The 21,176-nt window shown below is 38.6% G+C and overlaps 1 protein-coding gene across 1 annotated transcript; it reads right to left on the bottom strand.

The window, feature by feature from the left end:
- Positions 1–241: 241 nt before the first annotated feature.
- On the bottom strand, positions 242–15,364 carry dusp10 (dual specificity phosphatase 10). Its single transcript, XM_007545680.2, has 4 exons — positions 15,159–15,364; positions 13,412–14,241; positions 7,704–8,072; positions 242–4,713 (listed from the first exon to the last, which is right to left on the bottom strand). The coding sequence occupies exons 2-4, from the start codon at positions 14,193–14,195 to the stop codon at positions 4,448–4,450; spliced, it is 1,419 nt and encodes a 472-aa protein (XP_007545742.1). The 5' UTR covers positions 14,196–14,241; positions 15,159–15,364; the 3' UTR covers positions 242–4,447.
- Between the last annotated feature and the right edge of the window lie 5,812 nt (positions 15,365–21,176).

The following is a 21,176-nucleotide window of genomic DNA, read 5'->3' as shown; positions in this document are numbered from 1 at the left end:
GATGACTGAAGTTTTACTTTTATTTTTTTTTGTTAGCGTCCCATTAATTTTGACCTCAGAAGCACTAATCTTCTTCTATCCCTTGTAAATCTTTTTATTATTATTGTTTTATTGGATGTTGTTTTTGCTCACTGAGGTAAAAAAAAAAAAAAGTTTTAAAACATTTTTTCAGTCTTGGCAAAGCAAGCTGTCAGGAAAGAAACGGGAACTGCGTTTAAAACAGGCCTCCAGGACACCGAACCAAATTTGAAGCTTCCATCTTTATTTCAAAGCTCACAAGTAGGGATTACAAAATTACAGTGCTTGAGTTGCAACAGTTCAAGGAGGAGAGATGACAGACCAGTTGAGGAATTTTGAGCAAGTCATGCAAAAAGGTGTGGGAGAAGGCCTCCAGTATAGTAGCACCCTTTGTGGAAAAAAATAAACCCATTTCTCAGTAAGTCAGTGCAAAAATAGTAATGAATATATGCATACAAAGAAAATAGATATATTTATATATATATATATATTTATGTATTCATATACTGTAAATACTTGACTGTAGACTACAGACACAGAGAAATATACAGTGACTCTTAAGAGCAAAGCCCAAATCCACCAGAGCGTCCAAGCCCAAAGCAGAAACTCTTGAACAAGTCCGAGTCGAAAAGAGGCCGCGTCGAACGTGACGGCTCGATGTCATCCTAATTCAGAACCTTGTTTCCAAACGAACGGGAGCGGATGCCTTTCTGGAGCCGTCAGTGAGGACGTGACCTCCACAGAAAGAACGGCGTACGAAAGACGAAGAGCACCATTACGACCCTCAGAGAGCAGAAGCACACAGCATGCTTCGTCTCCAGTAAGGGAGGAAAGTCCGATTTTTCAGTCAGAGATCAATAGAACAAAATAAAAATGAAAAAAAAAAAGCCGTTTGTTACTGAAAGTTGCAGGAACCAGCAGGTTCAATGAAAACATCCTTGTATCTCGTTTTGTGCCAGCTCAGACATTTTGTATTCCATCTATGTATATCTATATATATATATATATATATTAAGCACAGATGCATAAGATGCATGTCCTCTAAATGGTTATTAGCATATATGGTGTTTATAAACTCAGATTCATTGTGGAGCACCAGTAGACAAGTGATGACAGCAACAAAAACAAGACAGACTTGATTATTTTTTTTCCCTTTTACAAAGAAAATCCAAATCTCCCAACTGATAGTTGGAAACATCCTGTGACGATTTCATTTTGCATAGCATGATTTTTCACGAGGGACTATGTTTTTTGTTGCAGTTCTCTGTCTCGAAGCCATCTTGAACAGACATCACGTACTTGTACAATCTTTCTTCCTGCTCACAAACAACAGATGATCTTTTCTAAACTATTGGATTCAATTGGATGTAATGGATGATGCAGTGGGTGGATTGCAAAACAGATGATGGTTTTGGCACCTTGTCAAAGTTATTGTTAGCCCTGTGCTTCATTTTATGCCTTGCTGTGGACGACTGACGGACATAAACAGAGTCGGGACAGCGTACGAAGAGGCTGCTTCAGCTCAGCTTTGGAGTCGCTCTAAAATGAAGATTTTTTTTGTTTAGAGGAAAAACTACTCCTGATGTTTTGGAAAGCTTGGGCCTGAACAGAAAGGCTTCAGACAACTCGGATCATAAGTGTTTAAATGCTTGTTTTTTTGTTGTTTTTTTTAACAATACACACAGATTCCTTAAAAACATGTATAAAGTTTGTGCTCTGCTTTATGCAGACGTTGGAAATGGCATAAAGTTGGCCATTTAAAGTACTGTCATTTGTGTCACAAGCCTATAATGTAATCTTGAATCAATAACTCAAAAAACAAAAGAAATAGAGCACGAAAGAAACTTTGGTTAGACTCTACAATGGCATTTAATCTCCCACCATGGATGTTGATTTCATTTGACAAAATTTCTTATAGGTTTCAACAGACCAGCTCTAATATGGTGGATTCAAACATCTTCTGCACGTTTGCACTATTCGAATGAAATATAGTAAATTAACATAACATCTAAGCAGTGCGGAGTAAAGTAGTTTTCTGCAAAGTGGATAATCGGTAATTCAGTACGTTTTCCTTTTCTCACAATAAATTGTTATAATGATTTGGTGGTGCTAAGATGGCAATCTTTTCTAGCTTTGGAGGTTTTTATTATTTTTATACCTCTGTTACCTCACTGAGTGCAGCTGCAATATAAACCTTGTCCTGCTTTTTTCTTCACAACTTCAGTCATTTTACATTTTTTAATTGTTGTTCTCTTTGGCGCGGAGCAATTGCCTCATTTTAATTTTCTGACACACAAAAAAAAAACACATATATGCCTTTCTTAAGTAGCATCTCCTCTCATCTTAAAACACTAATCTATGTCGTATCTATGCACCTGTGCAGCAGAAAGCTGTGGACTTAAAACTAAAAGTTCCCAGACACTCTGATCAACTTAGAAAATGAGGAAAAAGCTGCATCGAATTTGCATTACTGACTTTTATTCAACTGGAATATTTATGGCTACCATTTGCTGTTGCAACTGAGTTTGTGATTACCCCAATTTTGTGTTGACACTGGATTTTTCCCTGCATAATAAAAGTATTAAAATTAAAAGCTGTGTTCTTTTAAATCATTTATGTAGTGGTATTTTGCCGCCACCACATAAAAGGAACTTGTCATAAAGTTTATTTATAAATTATTAAGGAGAAGAAAATGTGGAAGGTTCTGTACATGTTTAATATGGATCAAAGGTGAGTGGGAGAAAAATAGAAAATGTTTGTACGTTTACCCCAAGTCCTGTTTAATATTAAATTGATGCTATTTCTCTCTTAAAAAAAAAAATAAATAAATAAAAAATAAAAAAAATGCCACCACTAGTGGCTCAAAGTTACAATTAAATCTTCTAAAAAAAATTTATGTCGCTTTCGTTTTATCTTATTTGATCAGAAACATTGGCTCTACAAATTACCAAACTAAATTTGCATTAAGAAATAAGATGTTTGTTGTTATTTTTCCTAATACGACCTCAACTTTGTCTGAAAGTGATACCTTGGCAAAATGCAAACCAAAAAGAACCAAAAAGAAAATTATAAAATTATATTCCCTTATGTGACGTTCGTTCAGTTATTAGTGCTTTTTGTTTTTGCATGCCATCGTTTTCAACGCAGTTGAGTTAAGGCATCAGTAGAGGCACTGAAGCAGCAGCAGGCAGCTCAAAACAAATCCTCCCAAAGGTTACGCCGCTCTGCTGCACCACTGCTGTCACGATAAACTGAACTCCACAACAGGACATTTGTGTTTATTTGAAGCACACACCTCAACGTTGCTACCGTAGAACTTGGCTGAGTGATAGCTGGGAACGCGGGGCATTGCCAAGAATATTGGATGCGAGTGGACAGAGACGGCGCACGGTGAGGTACAGTGCAACAGAGCCGGCTAATGGATGAAGTGGAGCAAAAACAAACAGAGGAGACAGAAGCAGGCAGTGAAAATCCTCCCTTGTGTTACATTAAACATCAGCAGTAGCCCTGTTTTATGATATTCCCCGATTATTTCAGCGCTCGTTCTCTCTCTCTCTCTCTCTTTCTCTCTCTCTCTCTTCTTTTTCTTCTTCTCCACCAGCAGCCATGCATAAAAAGAGCTCTTATGGCTGTCTGGTAGTATGCGTATTGCTAAAAATATACGCGGACGCACGAATGGCAAAACCAACACGCTGAAGCGAGCACACAAGATATGAAGTTATGCTTCAGCAAACAAAATCCCATAAGCTGCACTTAAAGTAAAACCTTTTTTCTTCTTCTTCTTCTTCTTCTTCTTCTTTTCCTCCTTCTTCTTCTCTGGTTCTCGCACAGATCAGCGCCAAATCTTACAGCATTACTGTATGCACCATAAACACATATAGAGCTGAACAGTTGTTACATTATAATCAAAATGGTTCTTCAGCAAAGAGCTGGAAATGTTTTTTTCTTGATCGTTACCAATATATACACACATAAGATCAAGGTTGCATTCAGCGGAAATTATTGCACAGTAAGCCTTTGTTGGCTTGTCATGGTCATCCCCTTAAAATCCCAGTATAAAAATAGAACAACAAGATTAACACGCCAAACAAGTCCTTATCTTTTATCTTTTATTATTTTTTTTATATTTAGACAGGCACTGCTGTGGCAAACCCTGCCTGAGTCTGCAAACTGTGTGCCTCAGTCCCTTTTTATATGTAACTGCGCCAAAGCACAATTGATTTTCTTCCTCCCTCCTTCCCCACCTGATTCGTCGCCTCCTCCGTCTCTCATCATCAACCAAGAGGTCGCGATCTCAAGAGACTCCAAGACGAAGTTGAGGAGGTTTTTAAATAAAATACACACACACACACCGTCTCTCTTTGTCACCTCCAACCGGTTTGTACAGCAGCCAGAGTCACAGCAAAGAGCGTTGGGTCGAGCGGCTCGTCTAGACGACGGTTTCCACGCCGATCAGCTTCGGCGTGAGGATCCGTGGCGTTATTCCATTGTTGAGGTCCTCCTCGAACTCCAGCAGCTGGCCCATGAAGTTGAGGTTCGGCGAGATGATGGGCCTTTTGCTTTTCACAAACTTGTAGGCATCGGTCATAGTCATCCAGCTGTGCTTCATCAGGTAGGCGATCACGATGGTGGCAGATCGCGACACGCCCGCCTGGCAGTGGATCAGGAGGCCCATACCTGCTTGGTGTGCTTCCTCTGCAGAAAGGAAGGAGAAGAAGATCTAAATATGGAAACATGGACGGTTACTTCTCGAAGAGGAAGTTCAGTCATCCTGCTCGATAACACGTTACAACTTCCTTTATAGCCACGCGTAAGATTAGGGCCTTTTATCAAATGTCAACTCTTTCCCCATTGATAAGAATAGGAATCTAGAGAACTGCTTTTCTTTACTGCTCTTTAGTCACATTTTGAAGTTCTGCATTGAGAGTGACCACAGGAAAAATCAAAAAACTCCGTCTGTTTTGACCTTTAAAGAAATAATTGTATGCTTAATACTCAATAACGAAAAAACAAAATTAAAAATCTTGCATATTTAGGGATTAAAACATTTCTCTTGTACATAAACCACTAGTTTGCTTTGTCATCTATACTAAAGATAAATACTAAAGATAAATAATCATAAAAATGCTCAAACTACATGTGTAATGTAATGTATTTACACCATATTTCCATTTTGGCTCTAATCCCCATTTGGGCCAGTTAAGGTTTCTGAAGTATATTTATGATCCCCATCAAATTGTGTAAGCAGAAAACATTCATTTGGTGAGAACAAATGTTCGCATGGTCGATACAAGTCTCTCACTGAAAACAATTCGTCTTATCCAATAAAAATGCAAAACAGTGAAAAAGAAAACTGCAAATGTAAGGCAGAAGAAAGAAGAAATGTATTTTGGTTAACTGCATACTTATGCTTTTGATCCGAAACTGATTGTGTGGAGCATTTTTTTTCATGCATTAAAAATATTTCAAACTATATTTTACACCACAGTATCATTTTTTTCTTAAAGAAGCTGTCAAGCAGCTTGTCCTGTGCAAACTGTAGTTATAAAACTGTGAACTTAATATAAGTTTTTTTTTTAGATTCCACATTTCAAACAGCCAAATTGGTATAAACCGGATTTAAAAACATAGTTTAGACTTCTTCCAGACAGCAACAGGTGGGGTAGGGGCCGAGCTGTGTTACTTGATATCCCATATACCTAAAGAACATTTAAAAAAAAACTTTTTTAAAACTGGTTTACCGGCTCATGCCTAATACTCTATAATTCACCTATTCTAAAGGCAATAATAGAGTAACTGCCTCAATATTTGTGTTGTTTTATATTTTCAAAGATGTGCTCTTGATGTTATTCTCAAATTCTCCAAACTATGAAAGCTGATCATCACATGATCAGCTTTCATCTACGTTTTTTTTTTTTTTCCAAGCTAACGAACATAATATCTTCAGGATTTTTTTTTTATTTTCACACAGGAAGTAGGAAGTAGCATAGCAAACAAAGACTTCTGTTGACACAACTGCTGCTGCGCTTATTTATTCTAATCTGTTATTGGAGAAGTACCTGATTTTCAGTGACATTTCAAATGTTTCGGCATTGAAGTGTTGGAAATCACCTCATATCAAAACAACTGGAGGCGTTTCTCATGATCAGAAATAAAACAGAACGCTTTAAGTTCCTTACTGACTACATTTCAAATGCCAAAGAAACATTACATATGGTTTTCTGAGACTATTTTTTTCTTTTATCCTTTTCATGCCATCATACTAGTTTTATTACAAATGATGGGAAGTAGTTAATTAAAAAGGAAACACGTTTTATTTTAGAGAAGTAAAATAAAAATCCGTTAGAGAAGCAGCCAACTGCACTGACTTCATCCATTATCTTGATTTAGCAACATTTATGTAGTTTTGCAGTTTCTAGGCTTAGACTGCAATCACCAACCAGTTCGAAACTGTTTCAAAGGCTATTTAAATATTTTGTCGTGTAATTCCTACTGTAGTGTGACACCAGGGCAAATCTAAGAGTAGCCAGAGTTTTCTCTGCTGCACCTGTAATTGCACACTGGTGGTCAGCTGGCTGAAAGAAGCTTACTACTTCTCATTTACAGGAGAGACAATTTAAACAGTTCGAATATGTTTTACTTCACAAAGAGAACAGGTAATTTTAAATGTTATGAAAGTAGCACCCTTTGTTAAATAAATGCAATTTGAAAATAAATAGAATTATATCTAAAATGACTTTGTTTCAAATGTATTGTGATTTTTTTCACACCAGGTAATGATACTGTGAAAACATTTAGACCTACGTAAACTGTGGAGCATGAATGAAAGAAACACACCATCTTTTTCCTGACGCCACAGGGAGTATTTACCAGATAATTCTTTGTGTCAACACAAACTGCGCTATTGATCCTCTGTAAACACACACACACACAAAAAAAATCAGTACTGCTGCAACTATGAATCATCTCTGTGGCTCTGGTGTAAATTATGCATTTGGAGTAGTTTATTATTTAGCACCTCGGTGATATAAAGATGCTTGGTAACTAACGTGAAAACAGGATTTTACTTTTGAGAAAAACAGACTAATAGGGGTGTTTTAGAGAGATTCAGGTAGTTTACTCAAAGGTTTGCAATTTTTTAGCTATTTACATCTGAGATAAAGTGCATGACAAGATGACAAAATGTCGTGGCTTCTGACCTTTTCGGATTGGCACGTCCTACGACAGCATTGTTCAATAGGGGGGTGACCTTTCAGATATGTAAGTGCTATTGTCACTTCCACCACCACCGCATAGCTGTCACACTATTTGATTTAAAATGTGCGCACACAATCCAGTATCTCAATAAATGCTTTGAAAAGCAAAAGCAAGACCAACAAGGCCCAAATATGTCTACAAAATATGTCTCAGGCAAGGATGTGCTACGTTGTTTTCATAAAAAAAGTAACAATTAAATGCTAGATTAAAGTTACAGCAGCTACATCCAGCAATGTGTAGGAGTGTGTGGCTAAAGGCACAATCCAGTGATGATTCACAACTTTTCCACCTTTAATTCTTTCCATTTTTAAAAAAAAGTAGGAGCAACAAAAAAGTAATTTTTTTGCGTTTGCACCCTCCCAGGTACATGCTTCTACGTAATCTGAGAATGTAAGCGGTTTAGTTTTTCAGTTTTAAGAACTTCCTACCGATGAACTCAAACGCCTCCTCGAAGTACTGCCGCAGGTTCTGCTTGTTGCTGTCGGTGGCCGGCAGGCGCTTGTAGTTGAACAGGCCGGTGTCGTAGTGGTAGAGAGGCAGGTGGGTGGTCACGTTGAGGATGTAGCCGATGTTCATGCGCTGCAGCAGGTGGAGGTCCTGAGCGTCGTGCTCGTTCCCCAGGTAGAGGAAGGGCAGGATGGGGGTCAGCTCTGCGTTCTCGATGTCCGGCGTGGAGGGCAGGGAGTGAGGTAGAGGCCCCGTCAGGCCGGCAGACGCGCCCGTTTCCAAACCCTCGTGGAGGTGCAGCGAGTGCTCGCACAGGTTTTCATGGCTCTGCCTGAAGCAGCTAAGGCCTCCTGACAACACAGAAACCAATGCAGCCTTTTAATACGACAACTGGTTGATGCAATCACGTATAGGCGTAGCAGTGCAGCAGATTACAAAAATCAGATTCCTCTAACCCCAAAATTATTGATGTTAGGCTTAAGTACAAATAAAAATAGTGTTAAAAAGTCAACATGTATTTACTGACTTAGGCATACTATTGGCAAAAACAGAAAAGCAAAAATAACAGAAGACCAAAGGTAAGCAGATGGTTCTCAATGCTATCTTTGGCTTTCCCTTCAAAAAAAAAAAAGAACAAAAATAGCTTCCCTAAAATGTAAAACTTGGGTTTTATTTTGCTTTCATAACCCAATGACATGAATTAGATAACCTTTTCATTTAAATGTATCCTGGTCATCCTATTGAATTTATTTCAACCTTTTCTTTATCTAAGCTAAGGCTCATAGTTTGAGCAATGCATTGAGCCAACACAGCATGGGTTGATGGTTAATTCCCCCAGGAAGAGTCCAAAGCTAAAAATACTTAGTCTGACCAACACATGGCTCAGGTTGTGACTAACACTATTAAACTTTGCATACATACTGTATCTGATGAAGTCCATCTTTGAAGCTACGCACATTTTAATTTGGTTCTAATTTGAATGCCTCAGTTTGGATTTGAACGTAAATTCTGAATTATCTTTGCAGCTAGCTTAACTCAACTCAGACACCAGGAAAACAGGCACACTCAGGGTTAAACACTCTTCTGGGCATGTGCGCTTCTACAAAGAACCGGCTTGCACCTGTTTGCAACAGCGATGCCACAGGCCAAAGTTTCCCTTCGGCACTGTGAGGAGGGGGTGTCCAAGTATCAGTTTGAGCATTGTTCACAATGCGAGGGCTGACATCATGCCATGTGAGGCCATCTAAAACTCTCACCACTTCCCCAAGGGTGGGAAGCAGGTGGGAGTCTCCACTGAAAGTTGTTGTTTTCATGAAACAGATTGTTAATCATTGACAGGGACATTAGCCTAAGCACACAGCCAATCCCACACTATCATATGGAAATAATTACATTTTGGTGAAGAGAGGGAAGTGATTATAGGAGATGTGACCAAACTAAAGTGACTTTAGAGAACAGGGACTTTTGACTTAGGCCGAAAGTATTTCCTCATTTGTTTCATTTTTAAAGTCTGAGCAGCGACAAAACCACAAGTTTCAATTATCCTTATGAAATTAATGTGACCTGATTCTTGTCTTTATCAAAACAACAAAGAGCATCCTTATGAAAATTTTAATTCTTAGAATTAAAGTAAAATAATAATGCAGCAGGCAACAAAAAAATTATCTAATTGAGTAACAATATGTTTCCTTCAGAAAAAAAACTCACATTTAGGAGTTAGCCTAAAATTAATATAGTTTTAAACTTAATCCTGTATAGTTAAATAAGCAGCTTATTTTCTATTTGGCATTTTCTTACATTTAGTCCTCCTTGGTCATCTTCCACTTCAGATTTTAAATAATCTAATTGGCAACTTAATTAGTTTGTATTTGTAAAACATTTTTTTAAAAAGTCACTCACATGTTTTTTATTAGTTTACACATGGTTATAGCACAATATGTAAATAATGAGATCAAAATTAAACAAGTAGTAGTATGAGTAATCATTGCAATTTCTTTTATTGAGATTACTTTTTTTCTTTTTTAAATTTTTTTTTGTACTGGCTTTTGTAACTCACGCAGCGCAAAAGATATAACAATCCCCTATCTGTTAAATGTAAACTTTTCTGGCAAGTTATCATCAGTTGGTAAATGTAATTTATTCAGTAGGTATGAATAAACTGCATTTTTCTGCTGCTGCTTTGCGGTCGGGCTGTCCTGAAGTTGTCTTAACTGTTTCCTTGTTTTGTCTGAGGTCTCTAATCATAAGTGAAAGCAAAACAATAAAGGTTTCAGGTACTTTCCTAACAGCTTATTGTGTTTCAGCAAGAGGTCATTTTCTTTTTTATTTATTTATACAATATAACATTCATCGTAACTTAACTTATTTCTCGTTGTCCACAAATGCTCCCAAAGAGAACTCTCAGAGGACGATAGCAAAAACCTTTGGTTAAATAAAATAGCTTGGCACAGGCGATCTACAAAAACACAATTTTTAGTAATTCTGGTAAAAATGTGCAGAAAAAATAAAAAAGAAACTCTCTAATATAAATTGCATTGCTGAGTTCCTAAACACTGTGATTAACTAAAATAAGTATAAATCACACACATTTTTACTTATGTTTGTGTTAAAAAAAAAAGTGTTAGGTGAAATCTGAGGAGAAAAATAGCTATGCCAGTTGTTCTCTAGACAACTTTTATATTACTTATTTATCACTGAGACAAAATATGGCCGTAAACCACAGGCGGCTAGTAACACTGACGTCGGTATATGATTTGAAGATTCAAATACTCTTAAATAAGGAACTATTTTCCTTTTTGAAGGAACATTTTTTATAAAATTTGACATTAATGTCGACATAAAGAAAACCATTTCCAAATCTTTTAGTATTATGGTGACTTTAGATTGAGACAATTAAGTTTTAAGTTCATGTTATGCTACCTTTTAACAAATAAAGATTTATTTGGGGCAGAAAGAGAGCACTTTATTGAATGTAGAGTGGCAGTTTAAGGTTCTTGCCCAGGGTGCCATCCACGCATGAACCACCACGGGTACTAATAGTTTTAATTACATTTTTATATAAATGTGACATTATGAAAAAAAGGAGTAAATATAATGGGGTTTTTTACACATCTTTAGTGTGTCAGTAAATATCAACAGTATACACATATTTCAAACTGCAAACATCGGCAGAAGCACTGTTGATGTAGAAAATTCTGACTTTAATTTTTGTGTTTATAGCTAGAAAGTTGAAGAGCAATCCATGATCTCTGGGGATCAACAATGTTAACCTCAAACTTATTTAAAGCCCAGGTTTATTTTAGGTTCCTCTAAAGACGTTAACCACGTGTAACAGCAACACCCATTTGTCATCTATGTTATATTTGAAGCATGACAGCTGCATGTTTTGTTTTTATCAAAAGTAGCAGAAAATCCAGCTGGGACCAGATTATTCAGAAATATCCGCTGACAAGGGATGAAACCTCTCGAGCGTCGCCATCTCTCTGAGAACTGAAAACTCGAGACGCGTTTCTGCCTCTTGGCTGAGCCAGCAGCATCTTGGTTCCTGTCTAACCGTTTCTGCCTCTCACTGATCACCTGCTGTTTCTGAAGCTCAGCGACATCCTCCCAAAACAAGCAAGGAGCTGTTTATGGCTATTAAAGATGGATTCAACATAATCTATATCTGCTTTCAGCTGCAGGAGGAAAGGAAGCAGCCATGTTTACCTGTAAATCCTGACTATAATTTGGTGGTAACACAGCAAATAATGGGGTACGTGTAAATAAATCTGAAAACAGAAAAACTATTTATCATCATAACCTTTTGGTGAAATATAAGTCATTCTCTTGCACTGTGTTAGACTAGGATGTAATAAAACTAAATGAAAAGAAATGTAATATAAAAAAAGAGGCTTTAAGATGACTAGATGAATTTAAACCAGACGAAGAAAAAGTAAGACGGTCCGCCTGTTCCTCCCACTGAGCCAAGCTTCAGACAGACACCAGCGCAAGATGAGAAACTGGAGAGGAGCCTCGTTTCATCAAAGTCCACAGACGGACCGGAGGGGGGAGGAGCAGGGGAACAGGCATGAAGAGAAAGGATCAAGGTGCTCCGATCTAACAGCAACATGGTGACTGCGGGGCATTATAAAAAATTAAAAAAAACACTCCCAGCCAAGCCTCCAACGTGGCACACAGCTTCAAACACGCAGCACACCAAAGATAGAAAACATGGCAACAACCCAGAGACTGTCATCTCAGCAGATTGCCTTATTTACTAACAGCTGCTTCTCACCTCATGCAAAATGTAATGTTTGCCATAAAGAAGAGGCTAAAGAGGGTAAGCATGTGTTGATGAATGAAGAGGATGTAAACGCTCAGCATTATGCATATGCAGGGTAAAATGTTGCAGTTTCCCAACTGCATTCCCCCCCATCACACCATTCCTGTGGTTTAAAGTCCTTTTAATGAAATGAAAGCGTAGCACTCAGTACGGTTTTCTGTAATCGTATGAAGTGAAGAGCAGCACCGCACTCCCCGCTTCCCCGCTTGCAAGAAAAACAAATTTGAGACATTTCCAGTAAAAAAAACAAAACGTCATTGTGTAGACATTAAAGGTGCTCCAGTTAAAGCAGCAAACTACATACTAACTACCCAAATTAACCATCTAAACTCTGCTTGTTGCACTTGTGTTGTACTTTAAACACACACAAAAGTTGGAAAAAAAGTGGCAGCAAGCCAAAGATGACCATCTCACTAAATTGCTTATTTTACTAATAGCTAAAAGGCCTAATATTTGTCATATAGAAAGTGGCTGGTGAGGGCTGAAGTACGGTAATATCTGAAGGTGCTACCCATCACTTTTATTAATGCTATACTGTGAGTTCATAAGAGATGAGTAGTCGTCTGTAAAGCAGCCAACTGCAGGCTAGTTACTGGAGTTAGAACAAGAAAAGGTAAAATATTTTAAGAACTAAATGAATTAGTAATAGGTTTTGCTTTAATCTACGTATTAGAAAGCATAAGAATTACCATAAATAAACGTTTCAGATAGCATTATTATTACATTGTATAATTTTAGCAATCAGTTTCAAGTCATATTTACAATTTCTTAAAAAATTAACCATTATATGTATGATTTCTGTTTTTGGTTGACAAAGCATTTTTTAACTGAACGCCAGAGGAAGTGACAGAGGGATTTGGTTTTCTCTTGCTCCACCTGTTGCTACACACTGCCGTTCAGCTGGCTAACAGAAGGCTACTTCTGTGCTTTTAGAGAACACCAACATTTTAGACGCCTAAAGTGTGGAAACTAAAGAAACTGCACGCACAAATTTAAATGCTTTTTAAAAAGTAGTTGGCAAGCAGTTAGATCATGATAGATGTTATTGTTTCTATCTGTGTTTCTGAGGAATTCAAGGTTATACCACCGGAATCGCATACTACCCGGTGCCTACGTGCTTAGCTTTGATAATTGGTGGAATGTCTGCTGAATGTGGTATTATAAATTGCTGTGAGTGTTGAGAGGAAGTACTGGGAAAGCAGAAAGATAAATGTCAGAGGTTACCAGACTGAGAGTCACCATTTGCACCTCTACTCTTTACCCCAAAGCTTTCCTATCCAAGTAATTCTTCCAAACAAACCAACTCCCAGGAAAGTGTGTTCCCTTTGTTGTGTCTTTCTTTTCTTATTATGTCTGACTTCTTGTTACCTTTGAGGACGATGGGGTCCTTGCCCTCCCTCCTCAGTGATTCCAGGACCACATGCAGAGGCTGCGCAGATGTCAGCCTGTTGGGGTCTGTGGTACTCTCGTCGTAAACCACAATCTCTTTGGAAAAAATGCCCTTAAAGGAGTCCTTCCCCTCGCGGCAGGAGATGAGGTCCAGCACAGTAATCTTGCCCTGTTGCAGCCGGCGCCGACTGATCTTGTCGGAGCAGTTGATGTGCACAGCCCCGCGGATGTGGCTCTTGTTGTACTCCAAGAAGGGCCGGCAGTCGATGATGACGGGGACAGGCCCGATGGGGTGCCCCAGCGGGCAGCAGGTCATCCGCTTGGCCAGCTCATTGGGGTGGATGACCCTAAGGGGAGCTAGGGGCTTCAGCTGGCCCTGGGTGAGGCTGGGAGTGCTGAGCGCTTCATGTTTGCCGACCATCGGCGTGGGCGGCCCGGCATAGCTGAGGTTGGGGCTGCTGGCGCTCACCTGGCTGTGGCCGAGGCTCTGGCTGTCCTTCTCATAGGTAGTCACAGAACAGCAGCTGGCACTGCTGCATCCACACGACAACGAGCGCGTGGAGCCCTTGGATGAGGGCATATACGTCACAAGATTGGCCGTCGCCCGGATCTTCACCACGGTGGTGCTGATGACTGTGTCGCTGCTGCTGCTGCTGGTGACTGAGTCCAGGTAGCTGGTGTCCAGGCGCAGTTGGAGTTCCTGAGGTCGGATCGGCCTTGGCAGCGCCACCACAATTCTGTCGTCGAGGGGAGATGGAGGCATGGGGAGGCCGAGGGCTGGACGTCTACGGAGAACTCAACAAGCAGCTCTGCGAAGGCAGGGACAAGCCACATGAAAGACTCTGACAACTCAAACGCTTTACTGACAGATCAACATGCAAACTGCAATGCAATGTGAACAGTGGAGCCAAATATTAGCACTGTCAACACCTGCAGGGGCTACACCCAAGTTAGAAGGAAAATTTAGGAGTGACAGACTGACCACTAATAATAAACGGTGAGATCATCAGAGGGCATCCTGTAACTAAATCACTGTGGGAGCAGTTAACATGAATCATCCCCCAGATACTGTACATCACATATGTGTGTGATGTTGAATTTTTCATGCCAACTCTGCTCCCCGTCTGATCCAAAGCTTTTAGAACAAGAGAAGAAAACACTGCATCAACGCCATGCTGCAGCTTTGTCCCTCACCCAAATAGAAAGTCAGGGTAGGCTATCAGAGGGAAAAAAAGGGGATGGTAATTCATTTCTGATCAAAGGGGGTTTTAATAAGCATGTCCTCCTGGCATGTTATGTAAAGACGCCCGCCTAGAGCTGTGCTTGTCCCGAGCATTGCCTGTGCAGGTTCAGCAGAAAAGAAGCAGTGATCATTCATGACCAAATTCATTGAAGAAACCGGCAGGAGAACGTGCCGAGAATGTGATGAGGCAGAGATGAGGAGAGCTGCAGACTGAAGGAAATCCAATTTCACAGCAGCATGTGTAAGGAAAATAAAACATATTCTGATGCCGAGGCTGAATTCGGCATTTTTATTGTAACTTTGGTACAATAAAGAAATAAAAGCTCAATAAAACACGCTTCTGAAATAGTATAAAAAAATAAAATTAAAAAAAGGGCACAATAAAACACTCCTTTGATATTCAATTTCATTATTTATAATCGCTCTACGTCTGTGCGTTTAAACAACAACTTGCGACACTGATAACTTGTATTTTGCGCTTACCGGTGAGTGTCGGGCTTGACTGCAGACTGATTTATTATCTCCCCCCGCTGACAGCGCTGCCTCCATTCAGTCCGTCCCAGCCTTGTTGTGGATCGGCAACATTTTTTCTTTCATTGGTACTTTTACCCTGCTCTCCTACATATAATATTGAAGGAAGTCTGCCAGCGATATTGACGAGACTGTGAGCCAATGCGCGTCTTCATTAATATGAAATGCGCTTTCTATGCGTACAGTGAGGCCCGGCCTCGCGGTGGGAGGGGCCTGCGGAGCTGCGTCCCTCCGTGGGGAGGAGGTTGAGGGGGTACGGGGCGTGGGGCGGTGTGGCTTGAACTGCCTCCAGTCCCAGACACGAGGTAGCATGATGTCACTGGCAGCCAATCAAAGGACTCGCCTGGAAGCTTGAGGAAGAGAAAGCGGCGCGTTGAGGTGCGGCTCGTAAACCCCAAACTCACATCTCAATGGATTGTTACGGTCAGTAACAATTTCTTGTTTCCGCTGTGTTTTTATCTGAAAAGAAAGTGAAAGCAACTCAGATACATTTCCATAAGTAATACTTACTTTTTATTAAATTATAGCTCCAAAAATGCATTTTGTGACTACTACACTTTAAAATAATCAAAAAGATGTAGTTAATATATTTTCTTTAAGGGGTAAAAAATGACTTAAGCTAATTTTATTTTACCATAATTTTCAAGATGACCACATAATGGCCAGCCATGCCTAGCATGACTTAATAACAGCTTCCTCTTCAACAATCTGCCATAAACTCAAGATTTGTGGAAACTCTGACTAATAGTTGTGAACTCTAACCCTAATTTAATCACGAGTTAATTAATATAGTTTTTAAACCAAACTTTGCTTTAAACCTCTTCAATATGTTATTCCTGACCTTTAGGTTGCATTTCTTGATCTTCATGATGCTTTTTTTTCACTAGTGTTCTCTAACACACCTCTAAAACATTTACAGAGCAGCTGACTTTTTATAGAGCAGGTGGACTCTTTTTAATAACTACGTGAGTGGGTTTTATTTTTAAGTTTTACTGTAAAGAGGCCACACTTCAGATTTTTATTTATAAATTATGACCTACCTCATGCTGGTCTATAATATAAAATTCTAATGAAAAACAGTGGGGTTTTGTGGCTGGAAAAAAAGCCAAATCTGTAGAAGTTCGGGTTATGTACACATTTGCCAAGCACTATGAGTGTGATGTTTATTCTCTGCGCTTTTAAGGTAATGTAATGCAGAAAATAAATTGCAGTTTCCCAGTATCCAGCCATTGTACCTCCTTTCTTTCCAAAAAAAAATTAAAAAAAAAAAAAAAGTTGGAAATGATTTATAAATTGCCTTTTGGCTGTTCAGATGTAAACCACTAATTAGCTTAAATATACATAGTCAGTGCATTTAGTTTGCAAAATGGAAACCACTAAGCTATAAATACCGTACGCACTCACTGGTGTTTACATTTAACATTTTTATTTACAGACTCTTGTCTATGCAGCATGATGGCTCACACTTCCCCAGAATTGTTAATCAGATGGTAAAATAGCTTCAAAAACCTCTGCAACAGCCCAATATGCTTTTTTCAAACTGGGTATTTCCATGCTGAACTTGTCAAAAGTAAAAAGAAATCCAAGTTTTTCTGCAGTTTAAGAGGAAACGTAGACACCCAATGAAGGGATCCATTTCAGGGGTATCATGTGGACCATTTTTCTTACTCAACCAAATCAACCCTGGTCTCAAAGGGTCAGAAGGGACCTAAAATAGTTATAAACTCTCTCTTATGGTGGTGAACCAGGCAACTTCAAACTGGGACGTCTTGGTTTCAAACTGCTCCTCAGAAGATTTATTTCATTTTCCCATTCGAGTAGCTCTACAGAAGCTAACATTCACCTTTACAGTGATATTATCCTGTATAATGTTATGTCATCACCCCTCTAAACCTTTGTTTAATGGTGCAGCAGAGTTATATAGCGCAGCAAACTGAATGTCCTCTATGCTGTTCGGTCATGGACACGTTGTCTGTTCAATATTTTCCATTTAGTTGTCATGAACAGAAATTTGAACCTGCTCCGCTGATTCCTTAAGTTTTGCCGCAGGCATTTTTTAAACCCTGCTGAGCATTTTGTGTTGTGATCTCGATGTAATGTGTGTTTTTAGTGTGAGTAGTCTGAGTTTCTACAGGAAATGATTTAGAATATGTACTGTACAACAATGAAAAATTTATTTATTTCAGTTCTTCCATTAAAAAAATGAAACCAAGTAATATATTCCAAGCTTTTATTTGTGTTCATTTTTATAAATATAACAAAAATGAAGTTTATCTGAAAGTTATACCAATAAAACCAGTAAAAACTGCATCAATGCAATGTGGCATACAATTTAATTGTCTGTTATTCTCAATATTATATTGCAGTCTTTTTTACGTCCTTTGGTGTGTTTATGTCTATAAAATTACAGATTATGGCTCCAAATCAAACCATAGTTATTGTGACTATACATTTAATGGAGTTATAAATCTATATTTCCTTACATTAGACTATAGAGAACATTCTTTCAGTCAAGAAGTATACAAAGAGACCCGTGGTCGGTTGGCAGACAGCTTCTGTGTGAACCTGAAAGCTGGCAGCATGAAAAGACAAAAGATGTGAAAGTCTGGAAGGATGAAGGGGCAAAGAGTTAGCATTTATTTTCTTTACTGTTTGAAAAAAAGGGAAAACATTTCATTGAAATCATAATGCAACAAGTAATGCAACGTTCTTCCTGTACAAGTACAAAAAGTAAGGGTAATTATACTTTTAGGTTGCTGTGTCAATGTGGTTTAGCTATGTATGTCATATTCTCACCTCATTTCCTCATATCCCAATGTCTTATTTTTCACTCTGAGTCACAGTTATATCACAGACAGCAGAAATCTACTTCTTCACCTCACTTACTCATTTGAAAAGTCTGAAAATACCAATTGACTTTTTTTTTGTTCTGAAGTGACAAATACATTGGGCTTTATTATTTGCTGTGATGCCACAGGTCAAAACACGACGAAGCCAAACACAATGCCTCCCTTGTGAAAGACAACACAACTGACCTGTAAGCAGGAGAGGCAGGAAATATTATTAGTTGTAATAAGTAGGTGTCTTTTGGCAACAGCCCTGTCAAGTAAGTGCCAAGTTGGCTGACTGCTCCGCCGCATATGATGGGACCAGTGTTACAGCGAAAGGGTCCCGCTGGACTCAGTCCCCAAAAATAATCCCCAGTAGTCCATTTATCCCCTCTGGCAAACTGAAACCATGCAGGGTATGTGTTATTGCTTCTATTATTAGTTTACTGTGTAGTTATTTATAAATGGACACAGCTGATCGGCGATGATTGGATTTCCAAAGACTCCTGTTACACCATGTGTTAAAGAGAAAGAGAAGAAACAAAAGAGACCTAACTTAGTTTATGATATTATTATGTTGAAGTCAGATAGTATTTTCAATTTATGACTTGTTAGGTATGCCATCGTTTTCTCATGCAATTCCGCTCAATTCTCATCGCCCTTCAGGGCTCTGACTGGGCTTTCTCCCATTGAGATGGATTTCTCTGGTAGAATTTCTGGTAAGCTTCATAGTGTTGAACTGGCACATTGCATGCGTTGTTGCCAAACGTTAACGATTGGGTAAAAGTTTATAACTTCTGCAGAGTCTACTACAGGAAGTAATCGTTTCTCAATAGCCGAGGGTATGGCAGTGGCAAAATTATGTTCTGTAGTTGTTTTACTGTGGGAGGAACTAGTGCAATTCATAAAATAGATGGCATTATCAGGAAAGAATATTAAATTTAGAGAGTCTTAAATGGATATGCGGCGATCGACTTTTTTCACCTAATCAGATATGCAAAGCTTAGAATCAGCCAATACCGATCCGATACAGAAAAAAAGCACTGAACTGACTTAAAACATTTCTTTCGTTTTTTTAAACACAAACATAAATGTACTGGACTACAAATTTATTTTATTACTTTGCAGCCATCCAGCACACTTAAATACACCAGTAGCTTCACAAGCTTGGTCAAACATGTAAAAACAATGCTTCTGTAATTTGTTCAGTGAGTGCAATTAAGCTATATAAAATAAATAATAAAGAAACAGAAACTGACAAAAACAATAGGTTCACTGCCTTGTTCAAACGTAAAAACTACAACAAAACCTTTCAAATAGTTCAGAAATTCTAAATATGTGAAATAATAAATAATAAAGCATGACTTTGCTCAGAGCATAAATCATAGAATTAGACAGGATAGATCTGCCCTCACAGATCGGGTACATTATCATCGATACTCTAGAATGTTTTATAAAAATATATATATAAGGAGCGATACAGATGTTAATATCGGATCAGTGTATCTCTGGTCTAAAAACAGCAGCCAAAGAGGAAAATGAACATGTTGGAATTCAGTCTTAAAAACACATCCGTATAAATGTACAAATAATGGAGGGAAAGTGTTCGGCACAATTCAGGGAGAATTGGTTTGAGATTGTTGTTTCTTTCGTAAAACCTTTCATAAACCCAGAATGATGACTTACATCTAGGGTCACTCAGGCCAATCATAAGTAGATATGGTGATATCCAGAAACGGCAGGAAGTGCGGTAACAACACTGACTTCAGCACTCAGCATAAAACCTGCGTCAGAACTCTTTGCATACTAGTTTCTTTTTTCTTTTCTTTTTTTTAAACAATGACCGTGGACAAAATGAGTGCATTAATCTCATGTTAGGCTGAATAAATGGTTAAAATTCAACAACAATATCCCGCCTTCTTACTTTTCTTGTCTGCAAAATGATCAGTCTTGTTTGAGCTTTTGAATCCTGCAGCTTGCTGCCTGGGCACACAAACCACACATCATCACCACATCATTACCTCGAGCTGCAAAGCTGACTTGTCCCTAAACAAGTCAGCTGCTGCTTAGCTGTGACTGCGGGGAGCCAGTGAGGTGTAAGAGATTTCAACACCCCTCATCATATTGTTACTAAACACATGGAGACGAGGGAAAAAGTTTTTTTAATCCCACCTTAAAGTGTTTTGCGAAAGGGTATCATGATATTTTATAAATTTTTTGATTCTTTCATCTCTCTAAATAAGTCATGAAAAACCACTTAAGTGCTGGGTTTTGTTATCATTAACAACATCAAATTTAAATTTTAAACAGGTTGATTGATGCTCTATGAACTGAGCTCTTCAACTAGCTCACCCTGTATTTCAGGTTTCCTCCGCCCAACCATTGGTCTAATCTCATACCAGTCGTAAATTTAAACCAAAAACATGAATTTGGCTCTACAGAGCCAGAAAATGAGGCTTTGCCAGCTAACCAGCAATTTCCAAGAAAACCATTTTACGCTAGAGGTTGACAGCCAATAACAGGAGCTTTTGATGATATTGTGTCTCTGACAATGAAACAGACTTCAGATGCAAAAAGGTTTTGTGAAAAAACAAGCCAGTTCCCAGAAGTGCTCTTTGTTTGTTCAGGTATTTCTATGCAAAACTGCCTCCTGTTAACTCTGTCACTGGAAAAACAATCTGTCGGCTGTGAGATTAATTTACCCAGATATAAATTGGGAGTGTAAATGTTGTCTGTATTGCAGTGTTTTAATTAGTAATGATGACAGGATGCTTAACTCAATTATGGCGGCTTTATCATAATTGTTGTATACTTACCAGCCGTGTAATATGCCATTATTTGATTTAACTGTACTCAAATCAAGGGAACAATGAAAGAGGTTGGGAACAAGGTTTTGGAGATGATACATTTGGATTGTGGCACCACAGAGACCATGTTTATGTCAATGCAATTTAGAGGGACCAATTCATTTAACAGTAATGTCTTTGGACTCCTCCCACCCACAGTGAGAGTGCTAGCATGCTCATAGTAAAGGGGGGTTTAGTTCGACACTATTGTGCTTTATCATCCTGGATTATGCAGCCTATTGCCCATGTATTTTGTGGTCTACCCTTGTGGCTTTTTATTTGTTTAATATAACTAA

This window comes from Poecilia formosa, unplaced genomic scaffold (assembly GCF_000485575.1).
Source record: "Poecilia formosa unplaced genomic scaffold, Poecilia_formosa-5.1.2 Scaffold1, whole genome shotgun sequence".
Taxonomy (NCBI): Eukaryota; Metazoa; Chordata; class Actinopteri; order Cyprinodontiformes; family Poeciliidae; genus Poecilia; species Poecilia formosa.
This window is presented reverse-complemented; position numbering and strand designations above follow the sequence as displayed.

Bases quoted from the DNA above. Each gene is read 5' to 3' on its own strand.
- dusp10 (XM_007545680.2), bottom strand. From the start codon at position 14,195: ATGCCTCCATCTCCCCTCGACGACAGAATTGTGGTGGCGCTGCCAAGG. The intron at 8,073-13,411 runs GTAACAAGAAGT...CTGTGTTGTCAG, and splicing joins GGACCCCATCGTCCTCAAAG to GAGGCCTTAGCTGCTTCAGG. The intron at 4,714-7,703 runs GTAGGAAGTTCT...TCCTTTCTGCAG, and splicing joins GGAGGCGTTTGAGTTCATCG to AGGAAGCACACCAAGCAGGT.